Here is a 26,074-nt window from a genome sequence, read left to right on the forward strand (position 1 = left end):
TCTTGGCACACATTTCGCACTTAAAATTCCAGTCGTTTTAAGAATGAAACATCGGATTGTGGTGCAAGTGATTTTCACTTGCCACATTTATAAGTGCTCCTGTGAGCCCCTCTTATATTTTTTTTTTACATCGCAGTTTGTGATAAAAGTGGCTTGAAATTTTTCTCTCTAGGGATTCTTATTTACAGCAGATTTCTTCACTGTGTGAACAGGAGTGGTTTGAAGGCAGAAGTTTTGCTCATTTTTGAAACATTCTACAATCATTGAGGGAAAGCTTGTGATGGAATGAGATTGTCCATTCAAGATTGGATGGTGATCTCACAGTTTGGTACTGTTTTTGTCTGTACCATTGGTTGCCTGATTGAATGGAGTGAGCTGGCGTATACCCTTGATTAAAGTTTTCATGAAAAGTTTTCTTCTTACGTGTGCACTGTTATTGTGGTTTGTTTGTTGGTCACAAACACAGCTCTTAAGCTGTCCATTCTGTGACGGCAAACGAGGGAGCAGAAGTCACACAGAAAGTGATGTTTATTTGTAGCCCTTGGCTCTTGTAACTTGGCTGCTGAGGTATCCAAGTTAATTTCAGACTTTCAGAGAGGTCCAAAGGATGATTGAGCAAGGATTGAAGCACAGTTACTGCACAAAAAATGCATGTTGTGTCCTTGGCACTATGAGCTGCAGGGAAGACAAGCGGTACTCAGCAGCATGCATCATGACCTTGTGAAGGCAGACTAGAAGGCATGGTCATGCCACTTTACCACCTGTGAAGACCTGTAGTCAAGTTCAAATGCGTAGACTTAGTTACGAAGTTCTGCTCTTGGTTCACGAGCTGCGTAGTAATTCCGACGTTGCATAGGTAGCTTCCATCATGGGTGGCATCCTAGCTTATCACAACCAAAGGGCTCCTATCGACTTTGAAGGCGCTCGGTACGAAGGAAGTATACACTGCAGTAGTCCGTTGCCAGTGCCTTGGGAAGGTGCACAACAGCTGCACTTGGTCTGATCAAGGACCGCACGATGCTTGTAAGGCACAGGCAACGGGAGGGGGTGATGAACGGGTGAAGTGACAAAACGGGGCGCAGTTTGTGGCAGTGAAGCCCCCAGCGTGCTTGTAAGGCAGTTTGCGCATTGGTCCCACAGGATTGGGCACGCACTGGTCAGACGCCTGCCGATGTGGAGGCTGGCTCGGACGCGAGCAGTTCGAGCAGTGTGGCCGAGGCACGGCAGCACTGTGCGCACGGCTGTCGGTCGTCGTGCAGCGCAAGTTTCTGCTCGAGCTCCACCAGCTGACCCATGAAGTTCAGGTTTGGTGAGATGATGGGTCGCTTGGCCTTAAGGTAGCGGTACGCATCCACCAATGGCAGCCGCAGGTGGTGCATCAGGTAAGCCACCGTGATTGTTGGCGACCGGGAAACCCCCGCGTGACAGTGCACCAGCACTCGGCTCCCGCTCGCATGTGCCTCATCTGCAAAGAACAAAAAAAAAGGTTAAGTGTGCGACCCAAACAAGTACTGTTCACTTGTGCCTTGGTTTTTCATATTTTTTTATAATTTATAATTATGTTTATAATTTGTAATTTGTTTTTCATAATTTAAGAAATGCCTGACGGAATTTGTAGAAAGAAATCTCGCGTGATTTCTGTCGCACATGATGTGAAGGAGAAAATGCATACTCTATGGTTTGGGCGGTGAATTCGCGTAGCACTTCTGCTACACATAAGCACAGGAGGTGTCCTCCGTGGTGTACTAGCGCATGTTTAGTGACATTGCGCATTGCTGAAAACTAATGCCAGGCAGTAGATGAACAGCCTTCACCCATTTCCTTTTCTGGGTTCGCAGCTAACTAATTTTAGGGGAGGCCTACTCGCAGCAGCGAACACCGCAGCGCAACGAATTCACATTTCCCGCGCTGAACACTAGTTGCTCGCAGCGCCATCAATTGGAAAACCAGCGTCCTAGGCAGGCGAGTGATGCGTACTACTACTGCGCAGCAGACTGCGGGTGGGATTAATTGCCTTCAGAGTCGATAGATGCCGCTGCCGTCGCAATAAGCGCCAGCTGATTTCACCGAGAAGCTCTTGCGTGCTCTTGTGTTTCTCGCCGTCTCATCAGCAAAAATGCCGGGCGTGACATTTCCGAATTGTCTTCTTTGTTTTCTGAGTGCCTTATAGTTCACTCTGGTCGGGTTCCGGATGCAGCGCTCACGCAGAGTTCATTCGAAATGAGCGAGACGAAGGGACGTGTGGTTGCAAGCCGGTCCGGGAAATCCCCGAGAGACGCTGTTTTTCAAGACCGGACGTCAACGTTCACGGAATCCCAGTTGGGTACGTTGGCGGCAAACCCCTTAATCAGAGACCGCGCCACTTGGTCAGAGAAAGTAAACATTACCTGCAATATTTAGCCGAGCTAGTTCGGCGGTCATTACGTCGCGAGTTACTGAAGCGCTGCACAGAATTAAAAGCCAGACCTCCGCAAATCTGGATTCGACCACCGAGACGGCTCGTGCCATGCACTTCAGATGCGACTTATCAGGCATGGCCTTTTGGAACACGCTGACACCACCAGCAATCGCCGAACTGATAAGCCACTCTGCGTGCAGCCTCGGCAGTTTCCTTTTCTCGTTGGCTGCGCCTCCTGCTGGAGGTCTGCCTTTGAAACACTCGTTATATATCGCCGAAGTTGTGCCGCGTGGTCGATATTCGCACGCACGGTCACGCCAACTGTTAACGCGCACAATCGTACTACGACTGAGGCCATTTAATTGGTGTCAGTAATATCGAAGGGTAGGATTGCAGTGTTCAAGGACGCCTACACGGGGACGTTGCAGGCATCATTTCTTTTTTGTTTGTTTTTGTTTAATACATCAGAGAAGGCGAGGCCATGAAGGGAAAGAAAAATGTTTACGCTCGATGGAGGATTGCAGCTAGGCTGTCACCTCATGGCATCAGGTGCTCTGACTTGCCCTTTGCGACAGCGACAAAGAGCAACACGTGGGTGAAGCTATGCATCTGGTTAGAATTAGTACGTGCAGATGAACCAATTCGCCGTTCAAGCACTGCCAAGTTTGTTTGTTTTTCTGTGTACTTGGCGTGTTTCGCCGTTTTCGCACGTTCTTAACGTTGCAAGAACCATAGAGACTATACCGCAGTGCAGTTCGCGACGAGATCAACCGGGCAGTAAGTGACGCAGCCCGTGTTCTCCAGGAGCCAATGGTGGGCTTTATAGACGCGCACGAGATCGGCGTGCCGCCTACATGACGCGAGAGCTCGAACGATGCGCGCCCCCAGAATTCCCGGTAAAGCAGAAGCGGTCGTCTTGACGCAACGGGTTTCTTTTTTCCCCCTCCCCGCATCGCCGCCGCGGCTCGCTTGATTTCTTCCGCGTGTCGCTGACGCGCTAATGCTGACGACATAGCGTGGCGTGATAAACCGTCGCCGCATATGTGTTGGCTAGGTCGACACGCTCTTTCGTATAAACGGCATGTAACCTGGCGCGGAGAGAGAGGTCGGAAATCTCCGCTGCTGAGTCGACTCCTTTCCCGGGAGTTATGACCTAACCACGCGAGGCTGCATTTACCGTGACTGGTTTGACCGACTCAACCACACTCATCCCGAGTGATGCGATTGCGTGGCGGTCTCAACCGCGACTGTCAGACAAGGTGGCGGCTCAAACTGCAGCTACGTAGGGGGCTCACAGACGCGAACAGCGCGCCTCGAATCAGAGCTTCGCTTTCTCCGCTCCGAGGCTCCGCGCGCTTGCGCGGCAAGCTGGAAAAGCGCGCGCACTCCGCGGGTTGGCGCGCTCGGGGTTCGCGCCCCCGCTGACGTCACAGCTCACGGTGACGTCATGGCGCGCGAGCGGCCGAGGCCACGTGCTCGCGGTGACGCACGCAACGCGCGCGGGGTCCGGCGGCGGCCGTGCAGGTATACCCGCACCATACGCGCACCGTTAACAATGGTCGCGCACCCGGCAGCTGCACGCGCAGATTGCGTCCCTGCTGAGTCACTGCCCTGCCCGGATTTGGGGGGGGGGGGACCACCTTGCCCGATGACGAAAGCCCCCGCCGCGCGCAGACGGTCCGCGTCAACAGTTGCCACTACTGTGAGCGCGCGCGCGGCATGAGTAACCGGCCCGACGTTCGAGCCCCACCGAACGAAGGGCTGGGAACGCGTGATGGTCGCGCAAGAAAAGAAGTGGGGATGGAGGGGGGCTTGCCCGACGCGGATGATGTCAGCGCCTACACGCTTTGCGGCGAATCATTCTCCCCCCGCCGCCCGTTTGTACGCGAACAGCTGTGGGCACGAGTGTGTGTCACTTCATCGGGGTCACCACCGGCTGCCATCTCGTCGAGCCGCAGCCGACACCCCCCGCCCGACACCGAAGCGCCACAGTGGCGGCGCTGTATGTAGCGAGGCGATACGCAGAGCCGAATTAGCCTATATAAGTGGTGACGCCTAGTTTAAGCTGATAGTTAAGGGGCACGCCGAAGGGCACGCCACTCGGTTGCAATTGTGTGCTTCAGATAGTCCAACCAGAAAATTAGTGCTCTGAGCTGTCTAGCACTGTCGTTGAAAAGCAGAGAGAAAAAAAAAAACGTGTTTCCGTCGACGGTATGTTGACTGTCGGTGCACACTAAGCTTCTACTGACTTTCAACGGAGTTCCGAAAATCGGTCGATTCAGCGGGACCCGGGTGTCTTCATGTTGAAGACTCGGGAACTTCAACATGAAGACACCCGGGTCCCGCTGAATCGACCAATTTTTGGCGCCAATAAAGTTTCTCTCTCTCTCTCTCTCTCTCTCTCTCTCCTGCAATGACGTATTGAACAATAAAACTGAACACCCGGTACGCGCAAGCAATACGACCCGTAGCCAGCGGCACACTGAAAGAACATTGAAGTTCTACTGATTGTCAACACAGCTTTTTCAGTCGTGTACCGAATACAATTAAACAAACACCCATGGAGTAACGCGCACGAAGTCGGGTAGCCAGCGCCACCTAGCGGCACTGCGGAAGCGCAGGGGCGCCTACCTAGGAAGCGGAAGGCGTCGTCGAAGAACTGCTTGAGATTCTGGTGGCAGCTGTCGGAGGCCGGCAGACGCTTGCAGCGCAGCCCCGGGCAGTGGCCCTCGCCGGAAGCTTCTTGCTGCTCCTGCTGCGGGTGCGGCGGCGTCACGTGCAGCACGTGCCCCACGCCCAGGCGGCGCAGCAGCTCGGCGTCTCGCGCGTCTCGCTCGTTGCCCAGCAGCAGGAAGGGCAGCACGCACGTGGCCGGCCACTCGGCCACGTCCGGAGGCGCCGCGGCCTCCGCCTCGCTGGCGCTGCACGGCGCGCTACTGCTGGTGCACTCGTGCGCGTACTGGCGCTGGAACTCGCGGAAGCCGCCTGCGGAGAGGGAACGGAAACGACGCCGGGTTACAAACAAGCAGCGGGATCGGGTTGGCTAGTACAAATCTCTGTCATCAGGTGGCGCTAGTAACGAAATGAGGACTTGTCCTTTGCATGTGCGCTCACTGAACCTGTGCTGCAATTGTAATGGAAGGGATAATTAGCTTCCCACACTATAAATATAAAACATTAGAGAGTTTTAGCTCACAGCGAGCCGCCATGTGTGCGTACGCACCTGGCTTCTCGCAGTATGCTAAAACTCCCAACACTGCCAGCCAACGTGTGAAGGAGTGGGGACAAACGGAGTAGTACGCGCAGATAAATCGACGGGGGAAGAAGAAGGGATGTAACGGTGACAATGTAGCGACGGCTATAAACGCGCCTGCGAGATAGGGCTAAGCCACGCGCGGTTTAGGCCTGAGTGGGTCCGAACCACGTGTCCCGGTGTCCGTTCGGCCATTGGCATCTGAGCCATAGTTCTGTGCACTCGGCCGACGCGGTACTCTTCCCGTCATCCCGCCTCCGTCAGAGCTTGCCGGCCCAAGCTACCGGGGCTGACGCCCGATTGTCGCAGCCACTTGGCAGACGGCCAGCTGACAGTCAAGACTTCGCCGGGTGGGCACGCCTGCCGTACCCGTACCGAAACTCCACTCGGAAAGCGGACAACGAAGGGGTGCTACTACGGACCCGAGCAGAGCTGGGTTAGGTACACCCCAACCGACTTGTGATAGTCTGCACTGAACGACTATGGTACCTTTACTTCTGTCGTAGCTGCTCGCTGCGCTCCTGAACATGCATCGTAAACCCGGTAGACGAGACTCTCGGCACTTCGTCTCCATCGAAATGCGGCCGGGAGTCGCACCTTCGACCTATAGCATGAGAAGCCCTAAAACAGTAACCGGTGGGTGCTTCCTCCGCGTGTTTATCGACTCCGGATGGAAGGCGACAAGACACACCAGAGCTCCCGCGGGGCCCTAAAGAGGCACCCTGACCCTCCGGTGACGGTCTCAACCAACGCGCTCGCTCGCTCGCGTGCGTGTGTGACTAATACGCTCCATTGATTGCCGGGCGCCGCCGCGCTCGGGGTTCCCAGGGGACGGTGGGGGGGGGAGAAGAGCAGCGGCGGCGGCCGAAACGTCGCTATCCGTGATTCATCGCGGCGTCATCGCGCGCGGAGGACTGCCTTTGACTCACGACACATCGCCGCCCCTCCAAGCGCGGTAGTCACCGCTGATGCTGCACAACGAGTGCATGCACGCGTCTTCATCACCGGTCGGGAGGGAGTCACGTGACGCACACCGCGGCGGCAAACACGTCAGCCGGGGACGGCCACTCCGCGGTCAGCGCGCAGTGCTCTCTACGTAAGGACATATATCGCCAGAGAGAGCATAGAAGGGAAATAAGGGGCTCGTTATGACTTACATACGAAGGAAATTAACATACAATATAGTTCCGATATTATAAGAATTATAGTCCCGCTATAATTATTTACCATTTATCAACAGTACAATTAAAAAAAAACAAATTCCCATGTCCTCCTTGGTTTCGGCGACTGTTGTATTATATATATATATATATATATTGTAAGACATACAATTGGGGTTTGCTGCCCCAGCGGCCAGCACCGCCGAAGGAGAGAAAGCTGAAGACGAAGCTGACGCAGTTCAGTTTGCGAAGACGACGAAGCTGACGCTCTCGAACTCTTGGCTTGGAGGTACGCTGTGTCGACAAAGATTTTGCCTGTCCACATTTATTGTGCGTCTGATTTGCGGGTTTACAATATATATATATATATATATATATATATATATATATATATATATATATATATATATATATATATATATATATATATATATATATATATATATAATGTGCGTGTATGTGTTACAATAGGGTCTTCACTATCCGAAGGCCGCGGCGCTGCTTAAGGAGGGTAGCGCGATCAGTGATGATGTCATAGGCACGCTTCAATTAATTGGGGAAACAAATTCTGAGACGAAACCGGCATTTTGCCAGTCTCCTCGATCACTGCTTTTTTTTTTTTCTACAGCAAAAGACGAAATTGACTTTCCCTCGACCCCGCTACATGAAATGTTCGTTACCAGGAGCGCTCCTTCCTTGGAGCCACGCACGACGGGCTAACGACGTAATACTACAAACACGGGGGAGCCCGTCGGGAGGGTCCCTCCGGAGGAATTTATTCCATTCCCCCGATGGAACAGAATGCGGCAACGCTGTCCGACTAACGTGGCTAATAGATAATCAATCTCGGTCGTTCTATAGCCTCCGGCCTCAAAACTTCCACCGCTCAGGTAGCACAAGGGCAACGACGCCCGTGGCGTGTAGCTCCCCGTCATGCCACATATGGGTCTCGTGCCACGTGTCATGCCCATCGTTTCCGCGGCCAGTTCCTCTCTACCAACGTCCGCTTGACCGCCTACACCGCACAATGTTTGGCTGTCTCCGAGAAAATATACTCCGCCCTTTTCGGGCTTCCCACAGGGACGTTGGTCTCGTAAGTAAATGTATTATCTGCCTCTATAAATCTAACAGCCGTTGCAGATTTAACCCAATGGATTACCTACACATGCAATTGATTTTTTTTTACTTATGTAAGCGTGCGTGTGCCAGGGTGCACGTGCTTCATTGTATGTAACTTCCACTTCACTTTTCGTTCCGTCCAGGTAGGTGCCTCACTTGAAAGCTGCAGTTTCTGCTTCCGGCACCCTTGTTTGTCCTTTCTCAAATGCACGTCTAGGAGGGTGACCAACCCGACGCACAGCACAGTTCTTTAACGCCACTGGCTTGTGCAAGGGCGTGGGCCACGGAACAGAGACCTTCACTCCGTCAAGTGCATTTACGCATGCGTGTATGGACGCCGTCCGCATATGGAAGAGCGCGCGAGCTAGCCGTCCAGACGAAGGCAAGACGTCTCGCCGAAACGTTGGCAAGCACCCCGAGACTATCTCCTCCCTCGTTCGCTTTGTGATTGTATTCATACTGTATAGAATAGAGTTCCTGTACAAAGAATGTACAGGAACTCTACCATATATACACGAAGGTCTGCAGAAACTCCACGGGGAAACTCTTTACTGGAACGCCACCCGCAGGGCGCACACACGTAGGCCATCTCGGATGCACCCGTATAAGGAGTTGCGCTCAGCGGCAGCCAGATGGGAAGACACCACACGGTTTCCGTTCGATTCTGGCTCGTTTTGGCAGCCGTAACACCGTGCATAGCTTCCTGCACCGACGGGCTGTGCACCTCCAGGTACAGCGGAGGACGGGGTGAGTCACGCGCGCACCTGAAGAGGTGGCCGTAAGGGCAGAGCGCACACACACACCCTCGCCGCCCGCTGCCTCGGCTGCTCGCGGACACACCTATTGATCCACGTGATTCAGCGACTTGGAGGGTTCGGGCCGCGGTTGCTATGGGTATCCGCGGGGGTTGGGGGGGAGGATGAGCTGCTGCTTCTTCGCAGCAGCCACATCGTCGTCAGCGGCCCCCTCCTCTAAACTGGTGTTGTCGGCCGTCCGTCACCGACCGACGCGAGCCGGGGATGCTTCCGAAGCCGGCCGCCGAGGAAGGAAGGCTCTGGCAGCGATCCAAGCTGGCCGCTTTTGGGCCCGCCGTCAAAACGACGACGACGACGCGTTCCAGCTTTTTCCTGGTCCCGGCGATATAGGAAACGCTGACCGCCGCCGTGTGCCGCGAATTCTCCCGGCCCCTCTTTGCACAAGTGACGACGCCCGGAGACGATACGTACAGCACACTTCAGAGGTGAAGAGCCCAGGGGATCTTGCTTGTGAAGCGATGCAGTGCGGCTCTTGTAGCCTTCAGCAGATTTGAAACGCTGGCGGAGCGTAGCGGGCCACACGCGTGAGACAGAAGCAGACACGCCAGGCTCTAGACTTCTGGCAGAGGCTGCACAGTCTTGCTCAAAAGCTTCCAGGCCATGCGGTTCAGTTATGAGCCGTAAGCATACCACTTACGGCAGGCCTAAAGACCAGAAGGCCTCTAAGTGGGGAGGTAGCTTCTCCTCGCTTTGGGCAGAGATTTAAAGTTAGAGGGGTTCCACCAGTGCTCGACTGCACCGCCGAGAGGCAAATTACGCAGCCAGTGCGAGAGCAGTGACCGAGACTTCCGCCGCGAGACCCGGGGAAGGCCCCCGCCTTTGGAAAACTACCTCCCTCCGGATTCAAATCGAACGTGCTCATATCTCGTGCTTTAAACAAGAGGCGTGGGGGGGAGCAGTCGTTTCCGACGACCAAGCAGGGCAAGTGAGTCAGGCACCGAGGGGGCAAGGGCCGCCCGTTGGGCCATCTCAAGGCGACCACCGCGTGAGTCAGAGCAGCCGCCTCGCCGAGGAACGGCCTTGGCGCGGACGACGCTGTTCACTGCGCCAAGCGGCCTTTGAAGGTGAGCGCCTCGGGCGGAACCGGACACGTCCCAGCCGCCGCGAGGCGAGGGGCAGCTGATGAAGCCGGTTTTTCTCTACGCTGCCACCAAGTCGACGGTCCCTGGAATCCCGGCCGCCAGCATTGGTCAGACGCTGTGTGTGCGTGAGTGTTACGAGCTCCGAGCAACAGAGCGCACACAGCTCCCGCGGGCAGTGTGACTCGCGAAGGCTATTAAAGGTCGCGGTGTGACTCTCTTTCGCGGTCTCCCAGGCGTGCGTTATCGCAGCCTCGGTCGAACAGTGTTCCGTCCCTGAGGCGGCTGCTGCCTGTTGCGCCAGCGCGCCACTCTCTCGCGTCCTTGCCAAGGTCGCTCCCATGACGCGAGGCGAAACGAGTCGCGCACCGACGACGCAGCTGGAAACGGCGTGCGCGATCTCTCGAATGGCGGCGGCACCGACTTTGCAGCGTCTGGTTCGCGCGACACCACCCACCCAGCGGCGGCTACTGGTGGTCCGGCATTGTTGCCGCGGCGACATGGGTTGGCGTCATGCTCGCCTGCGCAATCGGGTTGCCGCGCAAAAAGCAGGCCATTGTTTGAAAATGCATACGTGCAAAACGATATGGAATGGAATACGCTCGGTTTGCGCACACGTATCTTTCACTTCTGCAACGAAATTTAAAAAAAAAAACACGGTTGTCTCACGAGAGTATTTAAAAATTGCATGCTTGGAACACTTATGGAGTAACTGCTGGTTCCATATGGTGCTCCTATTCGTTGCGTTTGTTGTGTGCACCGAGCAGTCGCATCACACTTATGCATATGATGCATGAACAATGTGTACGAAGAGTCTGCGAAGTTCGTGCGAAGCGTCCGTACGAACAAGCTTGCGCGTCTATCCGTGAGTGCCTCATATACTGGAGTAAAAAAGAATGATAATGATGGTGAAAGTTAATGGTGCAAGGGCACCTTTCGCTAAAGAGCTCCATGGCACAAGGTGTATTACGTTACACAAAGGTATGGCCAGGCACCCCATTTCCAAGTATTTCACCCCAGAGAAGCAGTGCACTAGGCCAGGGGAAAACTAGTGTCCCCGTATGTCAGCAAAGAAGTCTTGGAATCCTGTGGACTGCGCCATGTTAGCAGTGAAAGTGGCCGGATTCTTCATTTGAAACAAATTGGTTCATTAAAACTTGGCCGAATGCACGAATAAAGCAAACTTCATCATTAAAACTTAAGGAGGTTCGGTGGATCTGCACAGCGTGGGAGACCAACGATAGACGCCAACGGAACGAGACGCGTCACCGGGGTCCTCTCACCCTCTGCAGATCCACCGAACCTCTTTAAGTTTCAATGATGAAGTTTGCTTTATTCGTGCATTCGGCCAAGTTTTAATGAACCAATTTGTTTCAAATCAAGAATCCGGCCACTTTCACTGCTAACACATACATGTATGTGCTCTCTGCGAGAGCGTATATATAGGACCACTACGGGAAAGCTGCAGAAAGCTTGTACCCAGCTCCTCTCGTGATCGAGTTCCGCACCTGCCGCATACGAGATGGATGCTCAAACCACGGACTAGGCCACAACTGGAGTAAAGAGAAGCACATACGAGCAATCTATCCATATCTTTATGTATGATTCCACTCGTACTGTTACGCGGGCCTCCATCCCCGCCTCCGTTGTTAAGTGGAAGAGCATCGTTCACACGAACAACCTATCCGTATCTCGCAGCGTCTCGACAAAGATGAGGATCGTATCTCACCTTTGAGTACAGCAGGCCTCGCTCCGTTCTGGCAGAGCACGGCGAGCACCAGCGCCAGCGAGGAGCTTGGCTGCGGCGACTCCAGGTCGCCCGTGCAGTCGTCGTAGACGACGATGTCGCGCGCCTGGCGCAGCTGGTCCCTCGCCTGGCGACAGGCCACCAGGTCCCACAGGGCCAGGCGGCCCTGCTGAAGCCTCCGTCGGGTGATGCGGTCCCCGCAGTTGACATTCACCGCCGACCGGATGCGGCCCGCGTTGAAACTCAGGAAGGGCCGGCAGTCGACCAGGAGCCAGCGCTGCCGCTGCCACGAGTCCACCAGCTCGCCGGGCGTCACCAGCCGCACGCCGCACGACAGCGAGCGGCGTCTTCGGCTGGTTGGCGTCGACGCTGCCGCTGCCGTTGTGGGTTGTGCGTGGTGGTGTTGCGTGCCGGCCTGGGGCGAAGGCAGCTGCAGGTGGCGCGGCCTGGAGTCGAGCATGCTGGCTGTGGGCCGAGGCGCCAGAGACACCTGGGCTCCGCACGACATCCGGATGGTGGTCTGCGCGGTGAAGAAAGCACCCACGTCAGGAGCGGCGAAGGGTACGGGGCACCCTCTCCCACTCCTTTTTGCCTCTGGCAATACGTCGCAGCGACCACTGACTGCTCTCTGCCACCGAGCCGCCGCGGTTAAGATACTGTACTGCAGCCGCTCATTACTCGAGCGCAGCGTTTCTTGGTTTTGTTCTACTGTTCGCGGAAGCTATTAACCAGCGTCACCGAACGAAAAAAAGGAGAGAAGTGAGAGAAAGAGGGAGAGGGGCAGCTGGCCGAAACCCCGCGGCGCAGTCACTGCCCAGACTTGGCGCCCGTCCACGGTCCCGCCGAGAATCGTTTACGGCGAAGCGGAAAGGGGAGGACGCATACACGGACCATCTCCGGTCGCCGCCGTCCCACAGCGCTGCCGGTCTGCTTTGGGATGCCAGCTTTAGCGACCGGTAGCGCAAGCACCGTATACTGCGGAAGGCGCCCGCACCTTCCGGACAAATCGACCTGCACGGACAAATCTGCTCGGGCAAAACCGACCTGCAGCAGAGGTCTACGACCGTCTTGCACGACGAAGGTCGTGGTATGAGTAAAGACCTGCTGCTGGGTTACTTGGGCATACTTCCTAGCAAAGCGATATATACACAAGGCACACACAAGGCAAACACAAGGAAAAAAAAAAACACCACAACGCTAGGCATTTCCCTGTCCTGGTCAATCATTTCCCTGTCCGGCTAGCTCAGTTAGTAGACTAGAGCGACTGCTCTGGTGAGCGGTGGTCCCGGGTTCGAACCCTGCACCAGGACGAATTTTTCTTTAACTGCGAAGTTTCTGAGAAAGCTGTACAGCTTTTCTTTGTAGCCTTGTGGCTGCACTTAGGTGGATGCCAATGAGTAATTATTCCCTTATTATTTCCCTGTCTTGTGTGTCATTCTTGTGTTTGTGTACCCCGAATATACAAGGGACGCTCTGCAAGGTTTAAAAGGCACAGGGGAGCGCGATCCAGACCGACATACGGTGCAGCTTTTGCCACCATCTCTTACGCATTAAGGCCAATAAGTGTGCGTTAATTACTTCCTTTTCCTGCTGTCATTCGCGGGATATACACACCGCCTCACTGCGGTCCCCGTGAGAAAAGTCGTGGACAGAGATACTGGTCGCATACTGGGAATGAGCGTCCAATTCAGACAAGTGGTGAGGTCGGACCGAGGGATCGAACACGCTCGTGGCGCATCCCGTGGATCGACGCCGACACTCCCGCGTCGTTGATGGCCGCTGTGGGCCTCGAGGGACGGCGATGCATGAGACGGCCCCCGAGTCGCCCATGCTAGCGCTGAGTGTGACTCTCTGCCGCGGCGTGACGACGACTGCCGGGCTATTTTTGCGTCCCACGCGAGCGGGGGCCCCCGTGAGCGCTGCCGTCTTGGTTTCCTTCGAAGGACCTGGTGGCTTCGGCTTCTTTTATGCATGCTTTGTTTTTGGTCGATTGCGAGATTCAAGGGGTGACTCTGCATCTATATACAGGCGCGCATTTCATCAGGCGCGATCAAACTTAGCACGGTGGTGGTGGAAGTGGTCTGGGGCCAGTAGTGTAGCCGGTGGTTGAGAATGTGGTGAATCTTGCTTTGTAGTGCGTGGTTATCGGCGTGTTTTAAGCTGTTAGTAATAGCAGCGCCACCTAGAAAAGACAGAAGTCGTCCAGAACGACCGCAGCGCCCTCCACTAAGTGCCTTTTGAACCACTTTGAACGGTTTACCGCGGACGCCTCCTGCGCACGCGCGATAGGCAAGAGCGGGCAGATGGGTACATTGCACATGCGCAGTCAGCATGCAGTGATCCGGTTTATGTCTCTGCTAGTTCGTCTGCGCTCAGCTAAATCTACGTCAGAGAGCCAAAGAGCCCCCGTCGCTAGGGCTCGAGCTGCCGCGGAAGCCACAGGGGTCCCGGACTAGGGACCCCTCCTATTATTTAAGGTTCTCTCTCTTGTGAGTGAATACTCATGAATGAATGTTTTTCACCACCACCACCACCACCACCACTAAATCTATCGGATCGAAACCAGGGTAGCCGTTCTGCGACAGCTAGCCGCGCCCCGTAAAACAGCGCACTGCCGTAGACGGTCGCCAAGTGTTCGGACGCGTCAGCCCACGGAACACTTGGGCGGGCGATCGGCGTTGCCTCCACGCCGAGGGACGTCACGTCACTTCGCGGTCGCCGGGCGGAAATATGAGGGTCGCCGGAAAACGGGCGAACCTTGACGACCTCCTACGCCCCGGACTCCTTCCGGGGAAAATCGAACGCTCGCCGATCCCCCGTAATTGCGCGCCCAGCCGGCAAGCCATAAGCGAGGAAGATGCGGCGTCAGGTCCGAGGAGCCCGCCGAGAACACTCAGGAAGCGCGACCGATGAGTGCGCAGTTCTCCCCGCAGACGGCGGGACGTGTACCCGCTCAGTACGTAGGCCCCGTGTTTCCCTTTTGCCCCGAAAGAAGGCGCCCGCGGATGCGGCCGCACCTGTCTATAGGCGCCGCCACATCCACCTCGTCTGCTCTTCTCTGGTTGACGCGTTCGGCTGCTTCTCACGAGGCCGAATCGCGCCGGTACCTCGATCGAAGGCAGAAGACGAAAGAGGCCTCCCGCTTGCTCTGCGATGTCAGCACACGTTTTAAGGAATCCAAAAACCAATTATTATTATTATTATTGTTGTGGTCGAAATTATTCCGTCTGCCACAACACCAGCCCTTGTGGGCATGCATGCAGCTGGCAGTGACGATGGAACGACACTGCCTCGCGCGCGTTTTTCCGAGCCTTGTTTGGCCGCATACAGGCGTGAATCGCGGGTGCTGTGTCCGAGCCGCGGCCAGGACCGCGGCTTAATCGGCGTGTCCGTACCTGCACCCCCCCCCCCCCCTTCTCCCTCCAGCTTTCGGGGAAGGGCGCCGCTGAGTCAGGCGGTCACAATTAGCGCTGCGGTGCGGGACACGGGGCACCTGGTGGCGAACCTTGGAGGCGGGCCAGGGACGCCGCCCGCCGCTGACTCAGGGACGCCCGAAACGGCACCACCGTGCATCGGACCGACGGGTCCCACTCCGTGTGCGAAGGCCTAGCTAGCTGCCACGAGGTTGGTGCCTCGCTGGTTCGGAGAACGACGCACGGAAAGACAGGCAGGAGCAGCAGCGCACGTCTCCGAGTACCCTCAGTCTGGAGTCGTTGACACCGATATCAATCGCAGTTTGTGCGGACGCTAGGGAACTGACCCTAGTGAGAAGGCGTGCGGCGTTCTTGGGTGTTCTTGTCTGATACTATCTGTAAATGCGATCATTTTTCTCTGTCGACTCTTCTGAGTTAATGAGCTTCTATTGTAGATGCACTGGCGTACGCTAATAGGAACACACTGTACCACACAGCGCGATCTGTTCCCGTAGCTTGCCGTTCTAGGCTCGAGGCGAAGGCGACGACGGCGCACTGCAATCCATTCCCGTGTTGTTCCCAGAACCGTTACGAGTTATGCAGAATGTAAACTTCGCAAATCCGGCCCAAGACACGGAAAATGGACCCCGAAACAACGTGGTGTACGTGATAAACCTGCCATCTCCGCTCACCGTACAGCGGCCAAGCCGCGGCAATACCATAGCGACAGCCGCTCGGCAAGAGGCCCTTTCTCGTGAAAAGCGCAGGGACAAACAAAGCGAACGGAAAAGGTAGAGGCCGGAAGCGGGCGTCGGAAGAGGCCTTCCGGGGCAACGCAGCCTCCGCCGCACCGTGGGAAAAAAGGGCGGCTCGCGGTTTTCTTGAAAAACACTCCGCACCGGTCGTCGCTGGCAAGTTCGTCGGCAGGCTCCGTCCTTCCTTCGTGCCAAAGGCTTTCTTTCATCGAATGCCGCGGGCCGCCCAAGCCGAGTCTACCCACGCCGGTCGCCCCCGATGTCTTGGCGCTCCGCGACAATGGGCGAACTTGAGTTCTTCAATCGTGCTAGTTGCGAAACTTGGGTTCGAAAGCTAGACGTTTGCTGCAGTAATTTTTCAGAAGCTAACAAACTGAAACGCCGCCTATCAACGTCAATGTCGAGCTATCGATTCCTGTCTGCAATTCTTTCCTTGCACAAAACACTTTAATTCTTGAAACACAGATGGCGCGGCAATCGTTGGTACCCCTGTTTGCGGTCTAATTACGGTGTCAGTAATTGCAACTCGACGACGGCGCGATAATATTCGAATTTCAATTCGAGAACTACCGCGTTATCAGGCATTTGAAACAGCGGAGATTATGAGGGAGTTTCGCAATAGCACACGTATGACTAGGGTGCTCTGTAGCGCAGCCCCGCGTCTGCTGGAGCGGTCGCCTAGACGAACGCGCGCCGCCTCCCGCTGTGATGACCGCAGCAAGAAGACGGCGGCGGGCGCGTGTGCGACTGGTAGCACTGCGCAACCCGTTGCGTCGCACACGACTCCCGTGACGCTCTCGGAGCGTGCAGTAGCGGTCACGGGATGCACAATGCATGCAGCCCCAGTGTCCCCCTTCCGTTGACGCGGGGTCGGTGGCCGACCGCGTTGTCGGCAGGGCGCCTTCGGCCGGCGGGGTGACTGACTGGCACCGCGCGGTGTTTCGCGACAGGGTGAAAAACCTCTCGCGGAAAAAGCGAGACCGAGTGTTTCACGATATCGAGGCCGCGGCATTCGCTCGTTCACGTTAACTACTGGGCAGAGCGTCGTCACCGTAACTGAAGGCCCCTTGGAAAAGCAAATACACATCGACGTAGGTGACAGCCAAAGTTGCGATTCGCCGAAAAGGAGTCGTGGCGATGTGAGGATCGAACTCGGAGTACTGTTAATACCCTTGCCGCACGGACAAATTTAATGCCATTAAGTGCTTACTGCCTTAAGTTTTAATGGCGTTAGCCTTATTGCCATTAGCTACCAACTGAGCTCGCAACAAGAACACTCGCCCGAGGAATGCGCGCATTTCACTCACACGCAGAAAAGCATGCAGGTTTGTAGTCAGATTAGGCATCTCTGCAGTAATTCCGATGCGAAGAGTGCCATTTTTACCAGCACTTCTGACAGATACTTTCGGCGTGTATGCTGAGCAACGAATTTATGGCCCCTTTATGGACTTGTCAAGCAAGAATAGCGGCATTTTCTGCAAAATAACTTTATACTACACCTTAACGATTTTGCCGATATATTGCGCTCATTTTATCTGTTTACATCCAGGCGAAATTTTTACTTCCTAGCAGACGTTATCGTTATCGCTACTTTTGTATGATGACATTAAACGTGTACGCGCAGCATCAACTCCGAAAATAATGACATTAACAAACTCAAGGCCTTACTAGTATGCTGCCATTTCTTGTTCGAGTATGACACGGGTGTAACGTTCCCTTTCTCACAATGCGCCCACCGTCGCCTCGATCGGTGACAATGGCGCGACTGACCTTCGGGGCCCACAATGGCCTCGGCTGCCTCCGTGTCACAAAACTCCAGTCGCCACAATATGTGCCGACAAGTTGCGCAGAGGCGCGACGCCAGACGGCCGACACAGTAACCTTTCGCAGCTGTCGGCTGCGTGGTAGGCCCGAGAAGCCCATGAGACCAATTAAACAACCAACAATGGGCGAATGGATGGATGATACTGGCTTCACCCTTTGTAACGGGGCGGCAGCTTGCGCCACCTAGGAATGTGTTCACCCAGTAATGGTGATGAGACTGACGGACGCGACAGAACCTCGAGGCTGGCTGACAGGGTAAAGGATGGTAAAGGTAGTGCAGCAGACGGAGAAACAGCTCCACGCAGACGAGGAGAGAGAGAGATAACGTCGGCTTGCGCAAGGGGTCGCGCGTGACGTTACATCGTGGCCGCGGAGACGGAGGGGGGCGGAGCGTGAGAATCGGCCGTCGGCGGCGCGTGATCGAAACGTGACCACAGGGTTGGCCTTTGTTGTGTCTCGCTCGTCGTGGGAGAGGAGGGGGGTGGCGAGGAGGAGAGCGAGGTCGCGTACGTGGCCGCCGCGGGTGACTCACACGCTTCAATGAGGTGCTCGCTGTCGCACCTCGCTTGAACTCTCCTCGCGTTTAGGCGCGAACTAAGGTGGACGAGGAAAAAACGCTCGAACGAATGTGGGCCGTACGTGTGCGTACTAGCGAAGCCAGCTGGGAAACGAGGCGCTTTCGGTGCTGTTCGCTTGCGTACCGATCGCTTGCAACCGTTCACTGCCTTCGTTTATGATCATCATCATCGTCATGAGCCTGGCTACGCCCACTTCAGGGCAAATGCCTCGCCCACATCCCTCCATTAACCCTGTTCTCCCTTGCAAAGATTTCTCTGGACAGTCTATAGACTGTCCATACACTTCTGTCTATAAAGTCTATAGACAAACCCTAGAGAACCGTCTATAGACAACACAAATCCTATAGACAGTCTATAGACAATCTATTGATCTATGACCATACACTTTTAGTAGACCTTACTGTCTATAGACAATCTATAGATTTATGACAATACGGTTTTAGTAGACTTCTGTCTATAGACTATGAATAGACAAAAAGAAATACCTAGAAGTCTATAGACTGCCCATAGACCATTTTTGTAAGGGAGCTGTACCAGCTGCGGCCACCTTATGCCCGCAAATTTCCTAACCTCACCCGCCCACGTGACTTTCTGCCGTTCCCAGCTACGCTCGCCTTCTCTTGGAATCCATTCCGTTACCATGTGAGACCGACGGTTATATTCCATATCATTCTCGCGTTTGTTTCCTAACCTGCTCTGAGCTGTCCTCAGCTCACCTTCGTCAGGCGTTAGCAATAAGATGAGTGCGCACTGACTAGGCCAAACCTAAGGTGTAATTACACCTTGCGATTCGTTCATTCGGAGCACGCTGTCTTGTTCCCCTGTCACGCAAAAGCTGAGTGAAACTTCCGTCGGGGCTTACGCTTAAACGACAGCTGCGGGAAGTCCGGCGCCGAGTGTTGTTGCTCTGACCGCGCGCAACGTGGGAAAAGCGGCACACGGACGGTGGCGTATTCATTCCGACAATTTGTTACCGCTTTCGGAGGCAGACAGGATGCGGCGCGCATCGCGCTACGCGTTCTTATTTTCCGATTACCTTGCTCCCTATTTATGAAATTTTCGAAAAAGAAGAGAGATTGAGTAAAGCCTATACGCTGTTCCGGATTTCTCGACATCCGTTATCCACGCATTTCACCTCTTTGTAGTCATATGCGGTCGAACCTCGTTATAACGAAACGGTTTATAATGAAATAACGTATATAGCGAAGGAATGGCGATTCTCTTTGGAAGCTCGGTCGACACGGGCTATAACGAAGCCACGGTTATAACGAAGTAATCACCGGGCCCCTTGAACTTCGTTATAACGAGGTCCAAATATGTATTTTGCGTTCTTTCACAACCTCTGCCCGATGGATGCTGCATACTATAACTCGACGCAAGCTGGGGAATATTAATATATCACAGCACACGGCTGCCTTCCGAGAAGACGCGGCCGTAAGAACAGATACGCAGTGAAATTAAGTACACGATCAACTTTACGCTGTCCTCTAATATCCCCGAAATAATCACGGAATGGGATAGGTACCCTTCGCGCGCACGCATTAGGTGCCAACATAAATTATGTTAATGCAGTAAGGTGCACCGTGAATTGTAGATATCGGTACGATCGATTAGGTATACGTGAATGCGTAGACTACCATGGATGCACCCGGGGTACTACGTCTACCACCTACCGTGGTATTAGAATACCATCTGCGTGCCCTCTGAACGTGTGTACCACACGGAACATTTTCTCGCCGCGCCGTTATCCGCAGGTGTGTGTGCGGCAGCGCCCTTTCTGCGCCTGGGAGCGCAATGAGGAAAAGGAGCGGCGTTATCTCTTTTCCGCACATTCCACACCCTGGCTAAACATTGCGGAAAAGTGGCGGAGGCGCCACGACGGATACCATACGCGCACATACGCGTTGCATGCACCGTACACACAAGCCTCGTTTATCGTAAGCGAGCGTAAAAAAAATGTGATTTGGAACATGAGTCAACCGCCTCGTTCATGCATCCTACTGCCCCTCCTTCTCGCATGACTACCCCAAGGTCACGTGACAGCGACGCCGCGCAGATGGTCGAGGCGTATGCGTAGAACTATAGAAACGCGGAACTGATTGCGCGGTCGAACTTGCGCTGGCAAAAGACGGAAACAAACAAAAAAAAAACGGAGGGAAAAAGCGACAATTTCTGTCATCGTCGAAATGTAATCATCCCTCCAGCTTGCAGTTAAGTGTCCCAAGGGATAAATTCCCTGCATCATTCTGTTTAGCTTTCTTTGCTGATGCATACCGCACCGGTGGCCAAGTGGTTGAGCATCCGCCTCGCACGCGGGAGGTGCGGGGTTCGATCCCCAGTGCCGCCAGGTGTATACCCACCGGTGATACAATGGGTACAAGCTTTCCCCTCGTCTGGTGCTCGGCTTATTTAGGGTGTAATCCTTGGGAAATGGGTCTTCGACCCCACCTTGAGAAATAGAAAATACCTCGTGGCATGGCGTTCTTTGGCCATAGACGCCTTTGCGCCGTAAAAATCCATAATCGTCATTGTTTGCCGATGGTATTATCTATAAGCATATTACATTAGGCGAAGCACACAGAGTCGGTAGCGCATTGGATAGCTTGAGCTTCCAGAAAATTGAGGGAAATGGAATGTACAAACGCAGAACGAGAGAGAGAGACAGCTCTCCTCCAAAACTGATGTGTGTCGGCTCTTTTTAAAAAGCGGCCCTGGAGCTTCAAAGATCTTATAGTCGGGTACAATTCAAGAGCGAAGCGGCTTTTCGCCGTCAAAGAACTCCCGTTCCAGCCAATGGCGTCGGCCGATTCTCATAAGGCTGGTAGCGTGACAATGCAGGGAGTGGCAGATGAAAGTGAACAGTCCCTTCCCTGCACTGTCACTCTAGCAGGTTCATAAGAATCGGCCGACGCCATTGGCTGGAACGGGAGTTCTTTGACGGTGAAAAGTCGCTTCGCTCTTGAGTTGTATTTGACTATAGCAGGCTAAGGGGAATCGACCGACGCCATTGGCTGGAAGGGGGTCATTTGGCGGGGAAAAGCCGCTTCGCTCTTGAGTTGTATCCGACTATAGCAGGCTAAGGGGGGAATCGACCGACGCCATTGGCTGGAAGTGGGTCATTTGGCGGGGAAAAGCCGCTTCGCTCTTGAGTTGTATCCGACTATAGAGGCATCGACAAAGACATCGATGGAGTGCAGCGCCTTGTCAAACTTACATTCCTTTTAACCTGTTTTATCGCCTCTCGTTATCTTACATATACAATTGGCCTCCTCCTGTGATAAACAGCAGTGGTCACGGGAGAGGACTTCTCACTATAGTCTCACTACATTCTGCCAAGCCTTTAGCGGCTGTTTGCGTACGCCATTACGAATATTGCATACTTCTCTTGTTAACACCGAAGTGAAGTGACTTGGCAGTGGGAAAAACCACGAAGGATGCGTGTGTTTGCAGAGCAGCTGGCATCAGCAGCTATACGCGTTCGAGGGCGATAAGTGGTTTCTCGAACGACAATGTTTCCGAATCCCATCAAGGAATGGGCGAGGCTGGCCGCTTCCGAGTCCTCACTCAATGCGTGTGCATTCCCGTCAGCCGTATACCGCTCGAGCCGGCGTTTATTGCGATGGCTCGAGAAAGCGGCGCAATCGTCGGGGCATACACGGGCAACCCGATATGGCGGGCTCGTCTTGCGCCGAAAGGCGACGCGTCAAGCGCTAGGCAAACAATCGCCAGGAGAGCGAACGCGGCAATATAGGATGACCGACGACACGCAAGCATCTGGTGCTCAATTTGCAACGCTGCAATATGGGAGGAGGAAAGTGGGACGGAGAGCTCGGTGACGTATAATGTGGTGACGACACGTCTGGGAAGGTTTGTACTTCTCGGCGCTTACACGGCACGCGAAGGCCACTAACTGTGCCACGAATGGCGCTTTTTTTGTACTGTTTTCTTTCAACCCAGAGTCCCGCTAATGAGGGCTAATCGCCGGCGATAGATGAAAGTCCAGACCGGCTGTAGTCGGATGCAACTCAAGAATGAAGCGGCTTTTCCCCGTCAAAGGACACCCATCCAGCCAATGGCGTCGGTCGACTCTCATGAACCTCCTAGCGTTGCAATGCAGGGAAGGGACTGTAGCCTTTCATCTGCCACTTCCTGCACTGTCACGCTAGCAGGGTCATGGGAATCGGCCGTCGCCATTGGCTGGAAGTAGGTCCTGTGACAGGGAAAAGCCGCTTTCTTTCTTGAGTTGTATAGTAGCCAGCAACAACCTCAGCCTCATCGCACTAGCCCATGGGCAGTATATCAGCAGTTTAGTTGCCTAGTAGTAGCAGTAGTGGTGTGGAGCCACTGGCGACGCTTGGCGGCGATTGCTTGCACTCGAGAAAAGTTGAGGGTGGGGGGGGGGGGGGGGGGGTAGGTTACCGGAATTTTTTCCCTTTATGGAAGGAATATAGCGCTGTTACTTAGGCGTAAGGTACATTGCATTTATATTTCTCATCTTCGACTGCGACCCTAAGATGTCAGAAAAATAACTAGCTTTTCTTTACGGCACTAAATATGTGCGATCATTCCCACAGTCCATATTATCTTATTTCTAGCGTTTTTTCAGGTAGTGACTGCTCTGTTCTGCCTACCCCAATGTTAAGTAGTAGGCGAAATCCTAATGAATTCAACCTTAACTACTGGTGCTTCCTTTAATTCATTTTCCTCACAGTACACTGTTTCCTCACACCTCCACCCTCTCAGACTCTATATTGAGGCCTTGTTATGTTTTGAAGCATTAAAGCAATAAATACATTAATTAATAAAAATTACAGCGAACATAAGATGCCGTGATTTCCCGGTTTCATCGTTGCAGAGGAAACGGGCTTCCAGGAGCTAGATTATGCACAACCATAAAAAAATATTAAAAAAAACACTTCACCGTCCCGCGATGAATGCGTGCTGTGCGCGTGTAGCGCAGCGCCCGCCCTTGATTTAGCTCGCAGACGCGGCGCGCACAGTCTGCGGAGGAGGAGAAATGAGAGAGGGTGGTTCAGTGTGTCAGGAAGGGGCCTCCGAAAGTGTGCACCTTTTCTACTAGTCTCACACACACACACAACACCACCACAATACAAAGCGTACATGGCTCTGCAAAACCAAAACTGGGGGTGAGTGAGAGCAAAGAATGGTGCAGAAAACGCTTTCCCGCTTTTGTTCCGAAAGCAAGCAGGCTCGTCACGTACAAGTACGGGATCAAATGCGCATATCGAAAAGCGCGAGGGACTCGGGAAACACCTTCGGTGCTCTCTGGTAGGAACCACCTAGGCGACCTTGGACGCCCGCCGCGGTGGCTCAGTGGTTAGGGCGCTCGACTACTGATCCGGAGTTCCCGGGTTCGAACCCGACCGCGGCGGCTGCGTTTTTATGGAGGAAAAACGCTAAGGCGCCCGTGTGCTGCGCGATGTCAGTGCACGTTAAAGATCCCCAGGTGGTCGAAATTATTCCGGATCCCTCCACTACGGCACCTATTCTTCCTTTCTTCTTTCACTCCCTCCTTTATCCCTTTCCTACGGCGTGGTTCAGTTGTCCAACGATATACGAGACAGATACTGCGCTATTTCCTTTCCCCCCAGAACCAATTATTATTATTATTATTGGAGTGCGGAGGCAGCGCTAGCGGGCTCGCCACTTCATTACGGTCATCCTGCAAAATTATGTGACAGTCACTACTCCCGAGTACGCAACAGCGCGTCGTCAAAAGTAGCGCAGCAGACGAGTGTCCTGCGCTTTCGCGACGGTTGCGCGCATGCGCGGTAACTCAAGCTTGAATAGTGTCAATACAGCACCACCACCTCCGCGGCCACGCTTGTCGAACACCGAAGCAACATCACCGTGCAGGTGGAAGTCGTGCAGTGGTGGGGTGGGGTGGGATTACTCGCTTGCAAGCGACGCGCCGAATCTTCGGCGCAACAGGTCATACAGGAAATGAATCGACCGCCTTGCATACTTTCCCACGCGTACACCGCATGGCAGCGAGTCATCGCGTACTGTGAGCTCGCTCGAAGATGAGCCATGGCTGCACCATGACGCCATCTGCACCCATTGCAGAAGCCGGTGAAAGTTAAATGCGGGGCCAAAGACCCCAGGGGGGGGGGGGGGGGGGGGGACGTCGCGATGGGGACGCATGGCTCAGCCTTGACACAAAAGCACCGCTTCGTGGTAAAGCTCACAAATGCCTAGCCTCTCCATACAAGGGTCGTGTATTGCTGGCGCTGGTGAAACTCACTCCCAGAACTCGGCTAGGAGGGTTTTGAGGACCCTTCAGAAAAGCACAGCAGGAGACCGAGGGTATTCTTGTTGGGGGGTCCCGACATGCCGCATTCTCCAAGTCTTTTTCGTCTAGTTCTCGTTCCTACCAAAATTCTTCACATTCAAGGAAAGCAGCTTGAGGACAAGAGGTCATAACCCTGTTAGAGACAGGTACTTCGGCGGGACAGGGGGAAAATATATTTTAAAAAAAACAAGTTCCCGCCTGTGCCAGCCGCTGAGACAAATACCAAGGTGCAGCAGAAAAAAAAAAAAAAACATTCGCTACCAATACAGGGGGATTCAGATTTCTTCGAAGAATTGAAACAGTCGAGGAATTGTCGTTTTCGGCAGGAAGACGCAAGCAATTATTGCTTAGAGCGGCTGGGAAATCCCGATAAACGGCAAGTGATTGATTGGTTGTGGCTCCAAGCGACAATGCGCCGTCAATAAGTGTAAGGCACGCAGAACTTGAGAAACAGGCGTCTCTTTGTTTAGTGCACGTGGCCAAGTTGCCTTCTTGTGCCAAGTTTTAAACTCTAGTCCGACGAAGCGCGACAAACTTCGCGGCTCTCTCTCTCTCTCTCCCCACCTCACCCTCCCTCCCTCGCGGGCTGCAGATCGGAGCTACGATATCAGCAACAACCAACTCAGGGAAGAACTCTTATGGTGCTACGTGTAGTCAGTTAAACGGAACTCATGCTCCAAGAACTCTTAAATAAAAGAGAGTTCGTCATGCATCTCGTTCCGGCCCTTCGATGTGCAAGTTGCACGAGTCGCTGACGTCTAATGCGGAGTACTTAGCTGTAGCGGAATTTCCGCCGACGCCGCGTCCGGTTTATTGGAAACAGCCCCTTGTTTGGCCGCCTAATGGCCACTGCGTAATCACGATATCTGTGCTATGAATATGCGAGCCGAGCGCGCTCTCGTACACGACTCGAAGAATCGGCCGGAGTTTATCATGATTCACTAAGTAACTGCTACCTGCAGTAATTACTAACTGCAAGCAGCACTGCGGGCTGGCATTGTTAAAGTTGCTCAACGTTGGCGATACATTGGACCGTCTTCAATGTTAACACCACTAAGAAGAAGCAACAATTTAATTGCTACATTCGGCGTCGCAATTATATATAAGGAGAGAGGCGGTGCGCGCGGTCGACGAGTTTACGATCAGACGCGACTACCCGGGCCACGAACTGAAACATCTCGCTCAGAGAAATTCGATGTATGTGCCGAAGTATTCCACCGAAGATGTTGACCGCGCACCGAACGCAGAACAACAACACGAGTGAGCAGGAAATCGCCGTCCCCCTACCTGTTGGAGCCGGTCGCAGCTCGAGTCAGCGCAGGCCACCGTCGCAATGTTGTTTTCGTTCCCGTGTCGTCGTTCTCGTGGGACACCCTTCGACGTGGACGAAAGCGCACGAGACTAGGAGAGGCTGACGCCGATTGTGGATGTGGTACGGTAAAACGAAGAATCCGAGCGAAGGCACCTCGGCGAGCGACCCGCACCGCGCGAGGACGGAGAGTGTTCTGCCGCGAGTCGCTCGCTCCGCTTGCGAGAGCTGAGGGCCGATGAGTCACCGCTGCCGTTGCGTGGCGCGGCGGCCGCAAGCTGCCTCATCATCGCAGCCGTCGGCGCGACTTC

At 54.2% G+C, this 26,074-nt stretch overlaps 1 protein-coding gene across 1 annotated transcript; it reads right to left on the bottom strand.

Moving 5' to 3' along the window:
• Positions 1–510: 510 nt before the first annotated feature.
• LOC144132932 (dual specificity protein phosphatase 10-like) lies at positions 511–26,074 on the bottom strand. Its single transcript, XM_077665678.1, has 4 exons — positions 25,742–26,074; positions 11,554–12,091; positions 5,030–5,383; positions 511–1,465 (listed from the first exon to the last, which is right to left on the bottom strand). Exons 2-4 carry the CDS (start codon positions 12,077–12,079, stop codon positions 1,158–1,160), a joined length of 1,188 nt encoding a protein of 395 aa, XP_077521804.1. The 5' UTR covers positions 12,080–12,091; positions 25,742–26,074; the 3' UTR covers positions 511–1,157.

The sequence above is a fragment of the Amblyomma americanum genome, chromosome 5 (assembly GCF_052857255.1).
Source record: "Amblyomma americanum isolate KBUSLIRL-KWMA chromosome 5, ASM5285725v1, whole genome shotgun sequence".
In the NCBI taxonomy this organism is placed as follows: Eukaryota; Metazoa; Arthropoda; class Arachnida; order Ixodida; family Ixodidae; genus Amblyomma; species Amblyomma americanum.

Coding starts and splice junctions, on each gene's coding strand:
- LOC144132932 (XM_077665678.1), bottom strand. CDS start 12,079: ATGTCGTGCGGAGCCCAGGTGTCTCTGGCGCCTCGGCCCACAGCCAGC. Junction 5,384..11,553: donor GAGGCCTGCTGTACTCAAAG/GTGAGATACGAT, acceptor CCCTCTCCGCAG/GCGGCTTCCGCGAGTTCCAG. Junction 1,466..5,029: donor CGACGCCTTCCGCTTCCTAG/GTAGGCGCCCCT, acceptor TGTTCTTTGCAG/ATGAGGCACATGCGAGCGGG.